This window comes from Sceloporus occidentalis, unplaced genomic scaffold, assembly GCF_023333645.1.
Source record: "Sceloporus occidentalis isolate IW3139 unplaced genomic scaffold, rSceOcc1.0.p SCAF_23, whole genome shotgun sequence".
NCBI classification, from domain to species: Eukaryota; Metazoa; Chordata; class Lepidosauria; order Squamata; family Phrynosomatidae; genus Sceloporus; species Sceloporus occidentalis.
The window spans coordinates 7,214,119-7,233,403 of NW_028317003.1; the positions used below are offsets into that span (position 1 = coordinate 7,214,119).

Below are 19,285 nucleotides of genomic sequence, written 5' to 3' on the forward strand. Positions count from 1 at the left end.
GAGGAATACGTGCGCCGTAAATTAACGGCGGACCAGTCCGCGGCATTGGAGGAGGAGATTGGGGAGGAGGAGGTGTGGGCGGCGGTGAGGTCGATGGCGGCCGGGAAGGCTCCGGGTCCGGATGGCCTCCCCCTCCGCTACTACCGCACGTTTTGGGGGCAGTTGGGGGTTCCTTTCACGAAACTCCTTAACGCGTTGCGGCTGGGGGAGCTCCTGCACCCCCACTCTCTGATGGCCACAATCACGGTCTTGCCGAAGGAGGGTAAAGATCCGCTGCTCTGCCAGAGTTATAGGCCCATTTCCCTCTTGAACTCCGACTTGAAAATCTTCGCAAAAGTGCTGGCCACTCGGCTGCAGGGGGTGCTGGGCTCTCTGATCCATCCTGACCAGTCGGGCTTCATGACGGGGAGGGAGGGACGAGATGGGACCTATCGAGCTCTTAACACGATTCACCTGGCTCGCTCGACCGGACAGAAAATTCTCCTCTTGTCTACTGACGCGGAGAAGGCGTTCGATAGGGTCGCTTGGGACTTTATGTTCCAGACCCTACGCGCCATGGGATTCGGGCAGGCCTGGCTCCACTGGGTACTGGCGCTGTACTCATCCCCTTCGGCGTGTCTACGACTGAATGGGGCCCTCACGGCCTCTTTCCCCATCCACAATGGGACGCGGCAGGGCTGCCCCCTGTCTCCGCTTCTCTTCGCTGTCTCTCTTGAACCTTTTTTGGAGGCAATCAGGAACAATCCTAGCATCCGCGGTCTGATCTGTTCTGGCCACGAGTACAAGGTCTCTGCCTACGCGGATGATTTGTTATTCACGATCTCCCAGCCTGTCGTTTCCCTTCCCCACATACACGCTGCACTGGGGACCTATGGATCCCTCTCCCATTTTAAGATTAATACCGATAAATCGGAGGCTCTGGACGTGTCTCTGTCGGCGGCTGAATCACGCGCTGTATGCGCTTCATTTCCCTACAGGTGGTGTCCGGACCATCTTAAGTATCTAGGGGTGCAACTTCCCAGGGATCTTGCGTCAATCTACAGGGTGAACTTTCCCCGACTTCTTCAACAGTTACGCGCCGATCTTGCTCGATGGAACTTCACTCATTTCTCTTGGCACGGGCGAGTCAGTGTGATCAAAATGAATGTCCTCCCGAGAGTCCTGTATCTTTTTCAGACCCTGCCGATTGTCGTCCCAAAGTCTTTTTTCTTGGACTTACGTGCGCTAGTGACGCGATATGTTTGGAGGGGCAGTCGTCCTAGGCTCAGTTACATGCTGCTAACGCGCCCGAAAGATAGAGGGGGTCTTTCTCTGCCCGACTTCATTGGCTACTATCGTGCTACCCATTTATTGCGTTTCCTTGAGTGGAGATTTCGTCCGGCCTCCAAGCTTTGGTTGGCAATGGAACAGTCTGATACGCGTATACCCCTCGGGGGCAGCTTGGGGCTCCGCCCCGAGGCGCTTCAGTCCTCCCTCAGTCTGAACCCCTTTGTGCAGGCGACCTGGGGGGTGTGGTGGAGGCGGTGTGTTAGCGGCGCTCTCTCCTCCTTTCCGTCGCCGCTTACTCCACTTGCTGGCAACCCGGACTTTGCCCCGGGTCTGGAGGTCGGTTATCTTCAAACGTTGGGACTGCCCCGTGACGCCACAGTTTCGACCGTCTGGGATGGTGATGCCCCTGTGCCTTTTGACCACGTGAGTCCTACCATTCAGGGCACCCTGCTACAACGCTTTCGCTACGCCCAGATGGCGAGATATTTACGGTCTCTCCCAGGCAAACATCACGTTACTCGGCCCCTAACCCCGTTCGAACAGCTTGCTGGCCAGGATCGCCTCCTTAGGGGTGGGATCTCTGCAATTTACCGCCTTCTTCTGGAAGTGGACTCTTTGGTTCCTCCGGCGTTTATGGGGAAGTGGGAGGCTGAGCTTGGTGCGGTGCTTACAGCTCAGGAGTGGGAGAAGATTCGCGTCTTGACGCACAAATGTTCTATTGCGTCGCGGTACCAAGAAACCGCTTATAAACTGATGTCTCGTTGGTATAGGACTCCGGTTGCTATCAGTAGGGTTATCCCGGGGAGTGATCCGCTTTGTTGGAGGTGTGGGGTGGAGAGGGGCACTTACCTGCACATCTGGTGGAGCTGCTCTCGACTTCAGCCCTACTGGACTGGGATATTTCGCTGTCTGGAGGAGGTGATGGGTGAGCCGCTTCGGCCCTCTCCGGGATTGGGCCTCCTTCTTCACTCGGAGCGCTCCTTGGGGCTGATGAAGCGTTCTGTCCTTCGCCACCTTCTCAATGTGGCTCGCAGCCTCATCCCCCTTTATTGGAAACGTTCTGAGGTTCCCTCGTTGCGCCAATGGGTCACTCGTGTGGAGGAGATCCGGGGCTTGGAGGAGATGGTACATCTGGCTTCGGACAGGATGGAGTTGTATACTGCGGTGTGGGCTAGCTGGTTGTCCTTCCAATCTTCTCCCGTTTTGGCCTCCCTGCTACGGGAGTGATCGCCCACTGGGCGTTTGGGTGTCTTTCCCTCCCCTCTGCCATGCTGCTCTCACTTCTTGCTATTGCACTTCTTCCCTCCCGGTGTTTACTGTTCCTTCTCCCCTTGCCGTTCCTTCCCCCCGTCTCCCTTCCCCTCCCCCCTTCCTCCCCCATTCTTGTTCGTGTCGGTTTGTTCCTGTTCTCGTTTTCATGTGGGTCTCTCACGGAGGCACGCGGCACCTTGCCAACGCGGTCTAACTGACCTTGCCCTCACTCCGCATTGCTTCTCAACCGAGCGCTACTCAGACTTGTGTAAAAATGCTGTGATAGAATATTGCCGCTGCTCTTAAGATCTCGACTTTTTGTCTGCCCCATTACCCCACCCTCATTATTATGTCATTCCCCCTATTGTCTTGACGTATTATGTTTATCCATGTTTTCAAAAATTTTCAATAAAACTTTAATTCACCTAAATTCAAAACTCTGATAAATACTGGTTTTCAATTTCTATTGTATTTAATTTTAAATTAATAAATATGCAATACACATAAAACAACTGGCTGACATGCATTGAAAATAGTCTGATCCATGCTATCAAGAACCCCCTACACATTTCAAATACCCTACGCCCTATATAACATATATTTTTAAAATATATTTATTTTGTAAATACAAAAATGAGTAGAAGAACTATTGGGTACTCCTGTCAGCCTCAGACAGCCTGATGAAGAGGGTATAAGAATTATATTCAATAGAAACCTAGAATTTGATGGAAGATAAGAACAATTGAGCAGAAAAGCAGGTGCACCAATGGTGAAAAAAAATTACATATTTGTGGCAATGTGTATTTTTTCCCTAAATGTTCCTAATTTCTATAGTGTATTTATGGTATTTATCCTATTCTTATGCGTGTCTACTTTCGTGTATAGGTGTTACCTACAGAGGTTGCAAAATCTATCAGAAATGTACAACATTTACTGTTATTTTTATTTTTTGGCTTGGCATAAACGGGTAAATTATATAGCATAACGAAGGTCCTATCTATATTTAAGAGGATTAAGTTCCTTTCCATTTCGGTTGCATGCTGGAATGTTCCATTAGTGTAAACAGTAAGATGCTGTAAAATATAGATATACAGTTAGCAAAGAAGAACCTAGTTTTCAGCTGTGATTTTGTCTGTAAAACTTTCCACTACACAGTTTGCATGGAAAACCATCATAAGGAAATGGATTTAGCTGTATTAGCCCCCAAAAAGGAGTCTTAAGTCAAAGTTGATTCCTTTTATTGGGCCAACACAGAAAAAAGAGGTAAAGTTACAAATGCTTTTGGAATCTTGAGGTCTCTTGATTCCATGTGATGCAGAATGGTTGACCTTTTTTTTTTCTAAGGTTTAATTAGCGGTAGTGACTAGGTTCTGGATTGAACTATACAGAGACTGGTCCATTGCTTTAACATAATAGCCTGCTGGATATGCCTACAGGTCAGGTCATAAAAAGGTTCAGTTCAGCTACAGAAATAGCTGCAGAGCACTAGAACGCCTCAGGGACTTCATCATGATTTACCATTTGGGGCAACCACTTACAAAAACAATAGCCATAACTGTTCCTTTAATCCACCCAGTGGTCATTTTAACATCTGACTTCAATTTAGTATCATATTCCCACTAAAGGAGGGGTAGATGTTATTACCACTAAAAAGCTAAAATGTTACGAGGTTTCCATGTGATTCAAGCTAATGAGTCATCAGTAACCTAAATACATTTTCCCTTAATCATGTAGCGAACACACACACAAATGTCAATCCAGTTATTTCCCTTCTGGATATAGTAGTAAAGCAAGACCTTGGTCTGAGTTTTCTGATTCACTCAATTTGGGCTACGTAAATCGGTTACAGAGAGATGAGAAACATTTCCTGAAAAACATTAACCCATTATTATTTATTATGATGCTATTACTGGTACCGTTTGCATACCTTACGACAGTTTCCACAGACCAGTCCAGATTTTTGGGTAGCTGCCCCACTGTCCAGCTTTTGCAGGCAGTTGGCAACATGGGCCAGTTGGAGAGATCAGAGGATCTCCACTCTTCAGCCTACACAGGTGTAGGACACCTCCATTTTTTGACACATGGATATTGGGGGGGGGTATCCCTTTGTAAGCTTTGCATTGTGTTTTGGTGAGAGCGATTATGGAGGGCTGTTTGTCTCCTCCACCTTTCTGTTGCCACTCATCATACAGAAGAGCCAATGCTACAGGGATCATTATGTAACCTAGCCATAAGATAAGTAAATAGACCTTAGTAAACATAATGTTTTCTTCTAACATAAGAACGTTTAATAACATAAATATCCTTCATCCAGTTTCGATGGAGACAACCAATCAATTCCAGCCTTCCGTCAGATGACATTAAGTGTTCTTGTAAAAAATTATGAATCAGGAAAAATATTGCATAATTAAAAAAATATTTTTGTGTAGAGCATTCAACAGTTCTAGGGATCGTGTTTCTAAAACTGCATTGATTTACGAAAAAAAGTATTCAGAAAAGACAGAGGAACTGCATATTTAAATTATATCAAAAAGATTATTTTTATTTCATAAAAAAAAGTCATCTGTAGTGTACATTTTCTTTACTTCAATTTAAAAAAATATATTCTTTTTAAATATTTTCGTTTACTACATTGAAATCTTGCCAGTACCTGCTAGGGAACAGATTTAGACATAATAAAAAGCTAATTTAATTGTAATATATGTTTTTTTTCGACATCCTTAGGTTAAAGCTTTAATGATGTTTTATGTTGTTTTATATGTCTGACAACTTGATTGCAGCTTTCTCAAGATCTCAATTCATACACAATTTGTACGGTAGAAAGCAGAATTGCTTAAAGTACTAATATTGTTTAATGGATGTATTTCTTTGTTTAACTGCGGGTGCATTTGATATAGAGACCTGAAAATGAATAAAATAAACACTTGTCAAAGAGGCTCATTTCATCCTCAAGGGGCAATCGTAATCATTGTGATGCTATACAGGCTTAACCCTTTGTGTGCAAGATGGATGAGCACTGAAATGTGCAGAAATATATTATTATTATTATCATCACCATTATCTTTTATTTGTTCAGCACCAACAATTTCCACAGAGCTTCTTACATTACATACGTTTAAAGAGTTCGATAAAACTAAAATTGACAGATTAAAACAAAGGTAAAACAGTAGGTAAAGCAAGCAAGCCCTGCTTGCATGCTTACATATACACTATATGGACAAAAGTATCGGGAGACCTGACTATTATACCAACATGGATTTTTATGACACTACATTCTAAATACATAGATATTAAAAGTTGTTCTTTAACAGGCTCCACTCTTCTGGGAAGGCTTTCCACAAGATTTTGAAGTAGACATACTTGGACTGCCTAACGTTTAATGTTAACAAACCAATACCTTGTCATTAGCAATGACCAACATCCCCATATTAAAAAGTCAGCATATAAAAAGTATAAGTTAACAGTGAAGTTCCTTAGACTGTCCCATTTTCTCTTTCACAGTAAAACTTACCTATAAACAGCAGATATATGGATTATAAACTCAAGATGCTGACAAAGGGAAACGTGCGCCTTGTCTTATAAAGAGATAAAGAGTAATGTAGCTTACACATTGTTTAACGTATTATGTACGTCTATCCATTTGACAGTCCAAAGGCTTTCCATAGCCTCTCATCTAATGGCATGTCTTTCTTGGAAGCAACAATATCTTTTCTAATACTTTTTTCTAACATGCTCCCTACAGCTCATCAACCTTTCCATGTATTTCTTAGGAGCACGTCAGCGAAAGTGATTTGTGTTGTAATGAAGTAATTGAAGCTGTAGCTTCTGCACTCTGCATTTCTATGATGAGATGATATCATGGTGTAGAGACATATAATAACAAAAGTGCATGAAGCCAGTTCACTTTTAAAAGAATGAAGGCATGAGAACAACCAAATGGTTTGTATAAATGTAACTCTGGAGGACATACTTTTTTGTCCTGGCGGTTCAAACACTTGCAGGGCTAAATCCCTGTCTTGTTGCATTGGTTGCTATGACGAGTGCACCATTTTTGCCATTTTGCACCACAATAGTTCTTCACCTGTAAGCCAGTAGTGTTTAATGTATCGTTTTGGGATGCCATTAGTAGATCTAACGAAAACTATACTCCGTTTCTTATCTATAACATAAAAGTATGCATATTACACAGAAGAGGACAATGAGGGAGAAAAGCTGTTGTAGAATGGTATGAATACATAACACATGATAAAATATATAAAAATAAACATAGAACGGTCCAAAGAATATAGTTTAATGCATCTGTACACTGTAAAATGCTGCCTTGTTATTTACATACAACATTACCTAGTTACAACCACTGACCTACAGCTTACATCTTACATTACATGCATTAATATACTGCCAGTAGATTCTCTAGCGCTTTATTCCTATACCTAACACATTCAAGACCCTAAACAATCATACTACATGATTTTCAATATTACAAAATTAGTGAAAAACAAACCTTTTATGGCTTGGATGGCTAATTGAGGGTGATTATGTGGTTTCTGTGTTTGTATATATTTATTTTAGAAGAAAAATATTGTGTTAATAATTCTTCCATAGGTGGATATAACTTGAACATATTACGTCTATACCTTACATCTACTGTATATGCATGCTGGATCAGATAGCGTGCAGGGAGAAAATGTGAGAGATCATAAGATCAGCAGGCCCCCTACTTCCAGTGAAAGAAATTCTTAATGCTTCAGTATACCAAGGCATTTTGGGAAATGCTATGCTTCCAACTTTGTTCGAACAGTTTGGGGAAGGCACTTTTCCATTCCAACATGACTGTGCCCAAGAGCACAAAACATGGTTGAATGAGTTTAGTGTGGTAGACTTGACTAGCCCACACAGAGTCCTGACCTCAACCCCATTGAACACCTTTTAAAAGAACTGGAAGGAAGATTGCAATCCAGGTCTTCTTGTCCAACATCAGTGACCCCACAAATACTCTACTGGATGAATAGGCAAAAAATCCCAGAGAAACACTCCAAAATCCCATGGAAAACCTTACCAGAAGAGTGGAAGCTGTTATAGCTACAAAGGGGCACCAACTACATATTAATGTCTATTTATTTAGAATGTGATGTCATCAAAGTCCCTGTTGGTGTAATAGCCAGGTGTCCCAATACTTTTGTTTGTATAGTGTATATTTAGCTTTATATACTGCATGTATAAACATTTCCTCCTATTATATAATATTAACACTTTTTTGTCTATACCAACATCAACTTGGAACTACAGTAATAAGACCCATTTTGCACTTTTCCATACAACATAATTTATCTGTTATGCCCCCATTATTTTATTCCATTCCAAGTAAAACAAAGCTGATTAGTATACCTATTTGTGTGAACCTACAAAAAAAACCCCAGCATGGTATCTGGTATCCTAAATTCTTTAAAATAACTATATGGCAGAAACACCAACATTTTGACATTAGTAATTATGCTTGAAGGAGACATCAAAACATATAAACTAGTTTCATGAGCCAATTAAATTTAATGGCAAATATGCACCGACACTCACTTTATAAACTCTATACAAATTGGGGCTGTAATGGAAATCAGGTTTGCTGAGATAATTGGTGTGACCTTTCTGATATAATTTTAAGGGCTTGCATTCAACGTATTTTATTCTTTTATAAACAACGGAACCATACACAATAGTTTGTTGAATTTACATTGTCTCGTACCACCTGAATGCATAAAAACATAATGCAGTATAATATATACAGTACTGTGCAAAAGTTTTAGGGAGTTGCTATATAATAAGAATGTTATTAGTTTATTTTTTATCTAGTAACAAAACGCAACATGAGTGAACAGAAGTAAAATCTAAATCAAGTCAAAATTTGGTGTGACCGCTCTTTGCCTTTGAAAGCATTGATTCTTCTAGGTACACGTGCACACAGTTTGTTAAGAAACTCGGCAGGCAGGTTGTTCCAAACGTCTTGAAGATCTAACCATACTACTTCTGTTGACATACTCAACAATGTAGGCCTTATATTTGGGGTCATTCTTATGCAGCAGAATACATTTGGGCCAATCAGATGCCTCCCTGATGGTATTGCTTGATATGTAAGTATCAGCCTGTACGTCTCAGCATTGAGGATGCCATTAATCATGACAAAACCTTAACTTAATTTACAGAAGTGCAGCCGCAAACTTGTAAGGAGCTGCCTCCATGCGTCATTGTTGCCTACAAACACTAATTCTTGTACCAGCCCTTCAGTGGATTGTTGGATTTGTTTAAAAATTGGATGTATGCTTTTGGCCACAAGTTTCCCATGAAGACCACTTCTGACCAGACTTCACCAGACAGTAGATAGGTGTGATGAACTGATAGCACTGCTGGACTGCAAAGGTAAGTAAGCATTATGTGTCAATTCATCAGCTTCACTAAGTTTCCTTGGTCGTCTACCGCGTCTACCCCTGCTTGTCCATTCTAAGGCTTTGTGTGCTGGATAAGAAACCACTCTGCTAAAAGACCCCTAGCTATTGAAATGGAAACTAAACACACTAAAGACTCACATACTTGTTGAAATCTACTGGATGCTGGCTAGTTCTTTTTTTTAAATTAAATAAGCAAAGGCCAGGGCCCTTCACTAGCCATTTAAAATGTATAAATCCAACCGATCTTACTATTTGCCATAACACTTACAAATACACACACAAACGTGGCTTGGTACAAACACAAGCTAACATATTTAGCTTGCAAAATGAATGAAATGTTTTCCCACTGATAAGCCCCTGGATATACATTTACATAAAAGCAATCTTTCATAGGATCACTAGGCCTAGAATAGGCTTCATTTTTCTATGTATTTTTGGTCTTTAACCCTTTTAACGCCAGATGCATGTATTGAAACAGATGAACTGTAATGGTTAAACATTAGCTGATTGCAGATTTAAAACGCACTGCTGTTGTAGTATTAGCTGCTAGATAATATACTTAGTTATTCGTATATAGCTGTCAAAAGGCTATCACTTATTATCACTTATAATCCGTTGCCTGATATGTATATATATATATATATATATATGTGTGTAACAGTGATCACAATGAAGGCACCAGTAATTTTAGAACAATTGTCCATGATGTAGAATGAAGGCTTAAAGTTCAATACGACAGTATAATCAATGCTTTCACCGTGATGCGAGCATAAAGGAAAATCTAACATTGTTACCTATAAAGCAGGATGTGAAACGAGCTCTTTTAAATTAACATTTATATCTCTGTGGTTCAAAGTAATATCATTTACAAGCCAACTAACCTTTATAAAATACAAATTATTCTGCGTTATTGAACAAAATGTTACAATTAAAAAAAAGAGAATCTTTATTTACACAACTGAAATGTACCTGACATCCAAATAAAATGTGTGTAGTGCATACGTATTTCTTGCTGAATTGCAAAAATAAATTGAAAAATGAAGAAAATTAGTTATCAAGTAGCTTTGATGTTGGTAAGAAATGTCTTTCAGGGGCTCCTTTACATATTTGGTAGACTGGGCTACTAGTTAGGCTATTAAATTCCCGGAAAAATTATATCGTCCGAAAAGTGAATGCGCAATGTCTTGTGTCCCCATATACCTATGATCTGCATGAACGTGAATTTGTTCAGATGGCCGTATCCTGGGTACAGCTAGCTGACAAAAATGCCAACCTTTGAAAAAGAGTGGAAAGCGGCGCTTTCTGCCCAGGGAAAACTGCTGCGGGAAAAAGCTCGTTCCCGACAGCCTAACATATATGCCATATGACGACAGGAAATGTCCATACCGGTAATTACTTTTATGCAAGTTTCCACTGAAGCAATAATAAGCAGTTTAGCACTGTATTAAAATATTATAGGCAAAATGTGGTAAAAAGCATCCTAAGAACGAGTGCAGTTTTAATAATACAAAAGGGCATCAGTGTTACAATTATTATGGTTTTTTTTTTCCAAAGTGAATGGCAACTGCTTGCACTTATAAAACACAAAGGGTTAATCCAACAGCGGAAAATTTTTATTAGAACCTGCAGAACAGCGCTTAGAAAAACCTTCAGCTATTCTCCTTGGTAGTAAAAGATAAATGAACCCATACCGCACTGAAGTCAGCAGCAAGATCTATCACCAAAAGCTCAGGAAAACAATCACCTACACAATTAGATCAGCCGAGAGATAACACTGCTCTGCCGAGGCTATATAAATTGTCAGTCTCTATATATAGATATATAAGTTCCACTATGCAACAAGTTAACCTTTATGAAACTGACAATCAAGGGGAGAATGGGAACTACAGATCATTCTAGCAAGGCAGGGTGTAACATATAAAACAATGGGAACCGGGTCAAATTCCCTTAACTAAGGTCATCATTTTTCCTGCTAAAATTAGATTAGAATGATAGATTGTTGTACAGTGCATAGTTACTTATGATCCCAGATGGCACTGATATACGTGGGAACTCTCAGGTTTTGACCTGCAGTCTCCAAGCGAAGTGCTGCTTCCTTGGGTCTCCAGGTCAGTCTTTTCTCTTTCCAGAACATGGGAATGGTCCTTCACTATGCTCACTCTGTGCCCAAGTCCCCTCCAACTCAATGCTACGTGGGACTAGTCCTTTCAATGTCGATAGCCTTGCTCCTTCATGAAGCTACTTCCTCCAGGTAGCATGCTCTCTTAAGTTCACAAAAATCCTCTTCTGATTTGTCACCACGAAAATAGGCGCCTTTTTTCCTTCAATCTTCAGTATTTCCATTACGCCATCTGCATGCGCAAAAAGGTTTCCGACTGTGTCCTGTCATTTTGAGTGTAGGGTTCATTGCAATCCGCTGTTATTACAAAGTCAAGGTGCTTGAAGAATTGAAGCACAGGTTCAGCCGTAATTCTACTGTGTCAAATGAGGAACCGCATCCAGCTGTTTGCATACTAAGAGCTCTTCCTTTTTAGATGTGATCAATGCACAGAGAAACACCACTCCATTGTCAAGCCAATTCCATCCACATCAGACATGGTGTTTTGTACTTGTCCTGCAGCGCCTCGGAGATATAATGTATATGGATAGTTTTATTGTTGGATTACTGCTCTTCAAATGGAAATGATACCAATGTAATAATGCTAATTACTTTTTATTACTGTTAATAAGAGATTTTAACATATACAGAAAGACCATGGGCAGTCAACAGATAGATAGTGGCCTTACACACACATACTTTTGTTTTTGTTGGATAGCTAGTCAGATAAACAGACCAGATATGGTCTCTCATGTGATCTATAATTTATAAGGTATTGAACTTTTAAAGTATTGCACATAAATGTCAGCTAACTGTAGCAAATGCACTTTTTTTTAGCAATCCGCATATATATGAGAAAGCTCTAACTGGAATGAGGATCTCTAACCACAGAGATCATTAATAATAATAATGTTTAAAGGGTCCAACAAAGATGGTTGTCATCATTCATTTTCTCACATATGCTATGGAATGCCTGACATGCCCCTTATGGAACGGGATGACAGGCTCTCCCATGTATGCTTTAAAACATTATAATAATTTATTATAATAATAAAAGTGCAAAATTATTCGAAATATTACTGAAGGTTTCCTCTGCTACATGGTTCAACTGTTTTTTTTGGAGAGAGCGAGAGAGAGAAGCTGCAGCTTAAAATGCATTTGATGCATGAAGTGTCCCTTTACATCAAATTGGAGTTTTGATCATCCATGAGAAGTAGTTAGGTACTACAAAGAACTAAGTATCTGCATAAGATCAATAGTATATTTTATTCAAGTGATGCTTTCCAAAGCCTTCCTGTTGGCTCACTTGGACATCCCTTAACCCTAAACAACATAAGACAGCCAGAAGCCACCTAAGCATATCCATAAGAGATGGAGTACACAGTCAGGGCCGACTAGGGATGAAGCGTGTGCTGTGCAGCGGCTGGGTGGGTATTCACAGCCACATGTCAGGTTTTTAATACTCATGCAGCACATGGCCCATGTATACAGCTGGGGGCCGCACAAAGTTGACCCTGAAGCTGCAGTATCAGTAAGCATGCAGCCTTACCGGCCACCAGCTCACCAGTGTGCCACTTGGCTAGTCTGGGTCTGCGCTAAATGCTCTTTGATTTGTATCGTAGGGAACTTTCTAAAAAAACCCGTATGTGGAATCTGCCAATAACCCCCTATTTGAAGCTTATGAGATTTTGCAATACAAAGTCGTGTTATTTTAAGAGAACGGTGCAGATATTTTACACGGTAATTTGTAGAGTGCTTTTTGTTATTGTCTATCATCATGTTATTGTCTATCCAGGAAAAAAGGAGAAAATAGAATGTAATCATTTTAGATCTGACAAAGCTTTTCACTTTTCAATAGTCTTGCCGTTATCAACCACTTTTGTACCTTGCTACTGACATGTAGTAAAAAAGCGCAAAGAGTATCTATATCTCCAGGCTTTAAGGGAATATTAGTTTTTTTAATGAAAAATGTAAATAGGAAAACACTTTGAAAAGATCGCATCTTCCCTCAGTTACCACATATGCCGTGTTCAAGAGAAAGATTTAATAAAAAGCAAATTTCTCATTTTATACTGGGACTCAATCCGTCTTATGATATAGCCAAAAGACAGCAGAATACACAATAACTGCAGGGCTTTCCTGCACCAAAACGGCAGAGAAAAAACATAAGCTCTGTGTTCTATAAATGCTAAAGTATCTCAGACATCCGTACATGGTTCTAAACCACAAAAAAACGAACATTAAACGGAATAGGATTTAGAAGGAGGTATTTGGAACAGAAGTGAAGTCTGTTCAGGAAGGACCAAGCATGTCTTTGAATGGCTACAAGCTGAAACATTTCATCTCATGTTAGTAACTAATGAGCCTTAACTAACAGTCCTACTCACAGGAAAACTCTCCAGGATCCCTTACACTCCGGCGAGACTTCGTTTGATGATGATGATGATGATGACTGGCTAAGGCATTGTGGGTAACCTAATCCAGTAAATGCAGTAATTGCTAGCTGTTCATCTTATGGCCAATGACCAGCAATGGTACCTTTAATATAAGTTGCTTGTATGTAAAAGGGCTTGGGCAGGATTTGAGCTGCTGCTAGAGGTGCAACGTCAGTAATTGTGTGGCGTGGCCCTATACACCTCCCGGCACACTGGTCCCAGATAGCCAGTTTTGGTCTGACATCTGATTGGTTAAAACAAAAGAGCCCATTATAATAAAACCTATCAGTCTGATTAATTTATCGATATTCCACCACAACTCACGTCAGTTGCTTTTGTTGGTAAAATAGAACTCCCGCATAATAATAATAATAAGCCAGCTCCGTAAGGTATAAGTGTGCAAGAATTTATCTCGGTGAGTTCTTTTATATACAAGCAATTGACGTGTAGGCAGAACTGCCCCTTTAAATACCCTTTCACAGTCCTCGGCTTTCTCCCAGCAGCTTGCACACCGTTCTTCCCCTCCTACACATCACAGTGCGTAAGAGAATTTGAAAAACACAACCCCGAAAGATCACACACAGAACACAACAATACACACATCAATCACAGCTCAGAGTTCCTCTGTTCTTCCCATAAGCAGCTATTTTATATGGAACGACTCTATTATAATACACGTCTTATACACATGCTTTTAATATTAAGATATTTAATTGCATACAGCTGTGCCTCAAACAACATTTCAGTACAGCTTTGGACTCGAGTTTTGGATAAATATCAACCGTTTCTACTCGTATAAAATTTTCTCCATTAAAGACATTTTCAAAACAACATATTTGAAGGCATTCTGAACTTGAATATTTTAATAATAATTTATTTATTTTTTTTTTTTAAAGAGTTGACTTCCTGGAAGCTTTAGAACTGGCATGTTCGTGACTGACTGAGCTGTTCTTGCCAAACGTACTCATAAAGACCAAAAGTGCTGTGTGAAATCATATCTGTGCAAAGCCAACTGCGTTCAGGCCACTTCCAGGATGACCTGAAATGAACTGCTGCATTTCCCTCTCTGGCTCCTATCTGCTTTGAGCGAACGTATAGTCAAACAGCTATTTGCCTGATAATGCCTTCCGACCCCTTGTTACACTAAAAAAAAAAAAGATCTTATTATTGTTACAAAGTATAGTACATCCGGCATTAGGAAAGGATTTGTTATTAACGTCATTCTAATGTTTACTCACTCATTTCTGAGACGCAGACGCTGAAGCAAATGTTATCACTAAGGTCTGCCTTACAACTATTGGCTATTTTTCAAACTTACCTTTTTTTTAAAAAAAATTGCAAGTAAATACAATAAAGACGACATTAAAGGGACACCCCAGGCATCGCATGCACCTTATTACATGTGATAGCCGAGAGGTCCCTTTGAATTCATGTAGTGTCCCTTTTGGAAACGTATGGGGGGATTATGTACCTTCTCTTTGAATGTGATATGCTTACCGCCAGGCAACTCCAGCACTGGCGGGGGCTCTGTTAAGACCCCTATGTGCGTGCGTGAAAAATGCGACTACTGATTTCAATGGGATTGCTTTCCTGCCATTGCTTCAACCACTGGCAAGAATTGTCAAGACCACAGAGGAAGAGAGCATCTGCAGCGGCAGAGCTGTAGCTTCTACCTAAGGAAGGCTCATTTTTGTTAGTAAGGCTTTCAGGGACAGTAGACGTTCCCTTTAAAGAATCTACCATGCCCAATGCCAATGATTAATTCTAGTATGTTCTAAAACAAAAGATCGTTCAGGAGTTATGCTATAACAATGCTTAAGATGTGCAACTGTATATAACCTGTACTGTAACTTTAAGCAAAATAGACGTGCTAATTAATTCAAGAATTATCCACTATGTTTAATAAAAAAGAGACTTTTTTGTTTTCCGTGTTTAGATTGTATATATGATCATAATATTTTGTGTCCAAAGCAACTTTTGGATAAACTCCCAATCAACAATTCAGAACAAACATACAAATGTGATACAAATGAAATCAATATTTATTGCTGCTCGGCTGTGCTTCTGTATGTATCGAGTATTAACACAGGAAGATTATCAGATTTTGGCATAAGACCAGACTGCAGATGGTTTGGAAACGTAGCCCGAAATCAGTGTGTGGCTGATGAATTACTTCTTAACACCTGACCATTACTTCACACCAGACACCCAACGCAGCCTGCGAACACCAGGAACAGAAACTATGTCAGCCGCCTTGCTTTTTTGGAATTCTTTTGACAAGGACTTGCGTACATCCAGATGGCCAAATGTGGAAAATGCAGTAAACCATCTATGCAGGGAGGTGATTGGAAAATCTGTATTCACACAGCATTAGTCGGGGGACTGTGATTACAAATTGGTGCAAACGTGTAGAAGAAAAAAAAAAAATCTTGAACATATTATATCACAGACAGGATCTAAGGTTCCCAAGTAACTGGAAACGTATACATAATTTAAAGAAGAAAAAAATTCCTTTCGCCTAAGTGGTTAATCCGCATTCCTAATTAGTAGTAGACTTGTTCACGTCTCCTTTACTAGACCGTAAGAAGACCTCATTCACTATAAAGAGTAGTCGGAAGGAGCCAATTGAGGAAAGAAAAAAAAAAAGATAATAAAAATGACTATAATTTAAAAAAGGCATTTCAAGTTTTTCTATTGAGACTGCTTCATGTAGGTCATAGACAATTACTCAATCTAATTTCTCATGATTCTTCTGATTATCCTTTCCACAAATCTCAGGGGTTATTTTCAACCGTCATTAGCAGGAGAGGGTAATTTATGTATTTCTGGAAACAAGGAGGAAAAATCAATTCATATAAAACTGCTTTCCTGTAAGAACTGCTTTACAATTGGAATCTAACTTATAGGACTTAAAGGCTATGACAGCATATTTTTGATTAAGAAATCTAACGTTCATATTACTATCGATAAAACAATAACCAAAATTATATCTTAAGCTATTCTTTTCATATAAAGTTTGCAAAATACCAATAAATAAAATTAAATCATGAACTGAATTTCTTAATTTTAACTCTTATTTTTTAATCCTTATTTTAGTGACATATGACGTCCATGTTGGGTTAACAGAAAAGTTTTCCACTCTAAGTGTTAAGTTTCAAATGTCAACACTTGAACAACCTTTGTATTATTGAAGAATGGCTTTAATGTCTCCTAAACATGTCTCAAAACATGTGAATCTCGTACTCTGAATAACGATTATCGCTGTCATATAACCAGTGTCTTCCGTAGTAACTGTTATCGATATAAAGAGTGGCCGACTCTGAAGCCAGCGACAGGACGACAATCGGGTTACATATTTGGATAGATGCAGACATCCAGTTAAGGCTTCCATTAACCCTTGCAAGGAGATACGATCCATTTGGCAATGTTAGGATTTTTTCTATTACTGTAAATCATTAGATCACCGTGGAAAGAGGAATGTAACACAATACAGCCCTAAATGGTGGTCATCAATAATTCAGGCTTGTCCTCGCGTTTATATCTTTTAAAAATCAAGCATTATGCAAAGAATCTGGCCACCGCCTCATCCATTTGAGTGGGCACATCTTGCGTGTACTGCTGAATTAGTAGCATGAACAATGGAGAAGAAATAAATGTTTGGCCATGAATGATAAATGACCTGAACTTTGTCCAACTTCCCTCCTAAGCCTTCTGAGATGGCTTGCAATGGCCAATGGGTGAAATCCTCATTTCTTTAGTGTTAAAATCACACAACATCTGGACTTCTACGTAGATGATTGTGATAATAATTAATTAATGAGCATTGTGTCTGGGCTCACAGTCTGAGCTTTTTTTTTTGCTTATCATACACGTATAGAAAAAAAAAAAGCTGATTATTGTAATGTATTTTAAGGCACAATTTTCTGGCGCTCATTCTTGATTATTTCCCATATCGGCTTTCGTCATATTGTATAGCATAGTGATGATGGATTCCAAATGCCCCAGAAGCTGTAGGTTTGATTGAGATTAACAGGATCCAGATGCTGTCTGTCTGTACTGGCTCATGGCATTTTCAGACACAGCCACACAAAAAAAAAGATATTTTAGGTTTTACCTAATGGAAATCATATTTTCCTTTTTTTTTTTTTTACAATTTTAGATAATATGTTTATTTTATTTTGGATTATATTTCATACACAACAGACTGTCACACACATATGTCTGTGACTCAGTGTTATACCATTTGTTTCAAATTTCTTAACTAAATATACCAAGATTACGCCCTGTACTCAGCTTCATAATTTCTATTTCTGCGTAGATATTTAGTTGGGGTGATTTAATACCTCCATTTCTGTTTTGTACTTAAGACAAAAGAAAGTGTTCTGCTCCTTTGACTTTCCAACCCACTAATTTACAAAAGCTTTTGAAATTGACCTTGACATTGCAAACAATGGGAGAACGAGAACTAGGTGATAAAGTATGGTTTAACGGAGTGCTATCCTAAAACGTTCCGGGGAAATAATGCCCGTTAAAAGGGCATCTGACTAAGCACTTTTTGGAAGAAGTAGTAGCCCAGCAGAATGTGTATTTTAATTCCCCAATTTTCATATACTGGACACATCCCGGACAGTAAACAGATCCTATGGTTGGCCTTGACCTATATCACTATAATGGTGATCAGGAAGTGAGACCTCCTCGCAGTATTTTCTATTTATTACTTATTAAAGTGTGTCTATTACCCTCTGTTTTCTATACACTTAACAAAAAAAGTCACAACAAAGCAAATGGTGTTGACTCTCACAGGTTTCTACATTTTCAGCTGAAAAGTTTGCGATCGCACAAATACACTGAAACTAAAAAAAAATGCATTTTACTGCCCAGAGTGTACAAATCTCACCAAAGTACAACTGTACAGTTACACCCCACAATATGCATCTTATACCAAGGCAATATTGGCAAACAGTACACAAACCTAACATTATTAGAGTTATACTGTGTTAAGCATAGAAAGAAAAAGAGGACATTTGGTAAAAAAACAATACCTTTAAAATGGGTAACTGAAGTATAATAGATTGCAAGCTTTCAAGGCAATCTAGGGATAAGATACCTGACGACGTCTGAAGATTGTCTTGAAAGCTTACAATCTATTTTAATTCAGTTAGCCAAAACAGGTATCATCTTTACCAAATTTGCTCCAAATCTAACAGAGAACACAACTATAATCCCACAGACAAATAGCAGTGGATTAAATTACTGTTTTTTTTTTCTCTTATAGAAAGACAAAAGACATTTAGAGGGGGGAAGGGGCACAAATCCATATTGCTTGACCTTCCTTTATCTGTTGTGCCTGCTTTGCCTATAAAGCTTTAACCTGCATGATGCTGATCTGAATGAAAAGCATGATTAATAAAAGAGAAAGTCAGCCTCCCAAACATCATCCACTTAAGAGCATAATCATATAATACAGCCAGTGCTGAACAAGTTTCTGCAGAAGATGGTCCATACCTTGGTTTGGAGGTAATGAGGGTAGTAGTAGGTGTACTGTGGGTACATTGGCTGCTGTTCCAAGCGTTTGCCCATGTAGCTGGTTGTCTCTGATGCAGGAACCACGTTGACAAGGATACAATTACCCCAGGCCTCTTAATTTTATCCTCTGAAACCACTATCCAAGCACTGATAGAGATTGTTAGACTTCTTTGCCTTTTTTTTGTTGTTGTTTTTGTTAACAGATCACAAATTCCAAGGAAACCATCTATCCCTTAAGAAAAAAAAAAAGCCAAAGCACACACAGA

At 39.6% G+C, this 19,285-nt stretch overlaps 1 protein-coding gene across 3 annotated transcripts in view; it reads right to left on the reverse strand.

The window, feature by feature from the left end:
- LOC149300753 (RNA-binding motif, single-stranded-interacting protein 3-like) overlaps positions 1–19,073 on the reverse strand; it is a 280,512-nt gene extending 261,439 nt beyond the window's left edge. For all 3 annotated transcript variants that reach the window (XM_089484828.1, XM_089484829.1, XM_089484827.1), the window contains exon 1: positions 18,999–19,073. In XM_089484828.1, coding sequence (XP_089340954.1) covers positions 18,999–19,073 — 75 coding nt within the window. The remainder of the gene's footprint in view (positions 1–18,998) is intronic.
- Between the last annotated feature and the right edge of the window lie 212 nt (positions 19,074–19,285).